We start from the raw sequence: 2,186 nt of genomic DNA, 5'->3' as shown, positions 1-2,186 counted from the left end.
CACACACACACACACACACAGTCATAGCACGTGATCCACTGCAATTCAATACAATGTATTATACAAGCTTTTTCTTCAGGGGAAAGATGTTGACACAGCACACACAGAAACATATTCAGACTGACATTGCCGCAGTGTTTCTAATACCGGTCCTCGTTGTTCTAATCATATCTTCTGGAAGCCTCCTGCAGATATCACATCCTACCTGAGGAGCGCGACAAACTATTTCTATTAATATCTGGGGATGCACGCTCTCACCTTCCTCTCTGACAGGAGCTTCTTGTAGCCGCTGGCGCCCAGAGTGAGAAGGGTGATGAGAACGTCGAGGGAAGGTGAGGCCGATGCTCGACCTGGACAAACCAGGCCGACAGGTGACTTTGTGAAGCAGTAACAGAAACTAGACAGTCGGCTGGGTGCAAACCTAATTATAGGTACAAATATCCCCTCCTCACATTAACCCTTTAACAACAATGAAAGAACCATCAGAAGCTGTAAAGGTGAAGCATCACATGCATGCCTAAAAGCATGGACTAAATGGTCAGACACTTGGTTTAGTTTACTTGTTCTTTGAGGAGATAGGAAGGAAAAAACTGGCGATATTCCGTATTTTTCTTATCGTCAGATTGGCTACAGCCGAATACAGCTTCTTCCTTTGTGCCAGTGAGCTCCATTGTTGTTCAGAAACCTTTAAAATCACATCGCCGAGTCACACTGTGTGACATTTTCTAGGGGATGAACACCATTTTGAGTCGATCCCACCAAATGGGCCGCATAAAACAGGTCCCAACGAAATACTCTCTTAGCTCCTGTGTGATAAAGAGCCTCTTTTGGAAATCACTGAGCCCGTTTTAATCATTTTTATTGAGAGATGAACGCACACGTTGGTTTTGGTCCTTCCATTGGATTTGTTGATCAATTTGGAGGTTTTTTAAACGAAAAAAAATCGATTCAGGAACTCATGTCTCATATTGGCGCTGGAATCTAAGCAATTATCATGGCCTGCCCACACACAATATTGTCAGAAAACAGTTTTTGAAACAAATCAGTTGTTTATTGAAAATACACAAGCAATAGACATATAATTCAGAAAGAAAAACTATATCAAATAGTAAAAAAAAAAAGACTATGGCAGTTTAACTAATACATTAATACTTAATTATTACGTCGTTATTGGGTTCATATGCCAAAATTCATCATAACTTAACAGTTGTCAAGTAGAAATAATAAATCCAATCAAATCAAAACAAGGAAAGGTTCAAATAAAACTAAATGCACATCCACTTATCAATTATTTTATCAGTTACCTCCGTAACGTCACGTTATGTAGCTCAGACATAGTGTTGTTAATACTCACCTGGGTACGTCTGGCTGATCTCCTGTATGAAGGACTCGTCAAAACCAGCGATGATGGCGCCCCCTACTGGAACCATGAAGTTCTTGTCCAAGCTCTGTACAAAGGCATCAATTCTTCCAACTCGAGCTCCCTGCTCAAAGAAAGCCGAGAAAGAAAGAAGTCACCACCACATCGGTCCTGAATGAGTTCATACGATGACAGGGAGGATGCTAACACATCATCCATTTGTATTCAGGCAGAGGTGAGCTCGAGATCAATTACAAGAGAAGACAAGTACTCTTCTACTTCCAAAATCCAGATGAGAGATGGATTGTACCAACCTGTTGTATGAGGTGCATGCATTTGGACGACTGTACTCCGTATGCATTGTTCACTATGTGGGGAATGTTATGTTTGGCGCACACAGCAGCCAGCTCCTCAAGCCTGCAAGACAACATGGTCAATAAAAATGAGTCATGGACGTCATGTAACACCTAGAAAAGCTTAATAATATAACAATAAAAGCTACATTTTACCGGTCAGGGACCCGCGGGGCAAAGCAGGACGTGGTGGAATGAACACACAGGACGTTCTCAGCTCCGAGCTCACTGATCTTGCTCTCGACTGCTTCCACGTCTGTCCGCAACTCATCGCCCTCCAGAACGTTCTCCACCACCACCGGCTCAAAGCCTGGTGAAAAGCCAGATAGAGACTTAGACGTCTCCGTATTGGTCCTTTTGGGATGACTCCCGCGAGGAAACTGAAAATTCCAGCAGCGGTTTTGGCAAGAAAAAAATACATTAAAAAAAAGACAGTATAGGGACAACAAAATAACAATAATAACAACAATAAG

At 42.3% G+C, this 2,186-nt stretch overlaps 1 protein-coding gene across 1 annotated transcript in view; it reads right to left on the bottom strand.

Moving 5' to 3' along the window:
* The window catches only part of sepsecs (Sep (O-phosphoserine) tRNA:Sec (selenocysteine) tRNA synthase), a gene marked incomplete at its 5' end in the record, with an annotated part of 8,658 nt that overhangs the window by 3,486 nt on the left and 2,986 nt on the right, over positions 1–2,186 (bottom strand). Inside the window, 4 exon segments of the mRNA XM_032511607.1 lie at positions 259–350; positions 1,355–1,484; positions 1,675–1,777; positions 1,870–2,023. Coding sequence (XP_032367498.1) covers positions 259–350; positions 1,355–1,484; positions 1,675–1,777; positions 1,870–2,023 — 479 coding nt within the window.

The sequence above is a fragment of the Etheostoma spectabile genome, unplaced genomic scaffold, assembly GCF_008692095.1.
Source record: "Etheostoma spectabile isolate EspeVRDwgs_2016 unplaced genomic scaffold, UIUC_Espe_1.0 scaffold394, whole genome shotgun sequence".
Classification (NCBI taxonomy): Eukaryota; Metazoa; Chordata; class Actinopteri; order Perciformes; family Percidae; genus Etheostoma; species Etheostoma spectabile.
Note: the sequence above shows the minus strand (reverse complement) of the source record. Positions and strands in the feature narration are given on the sequence as shown.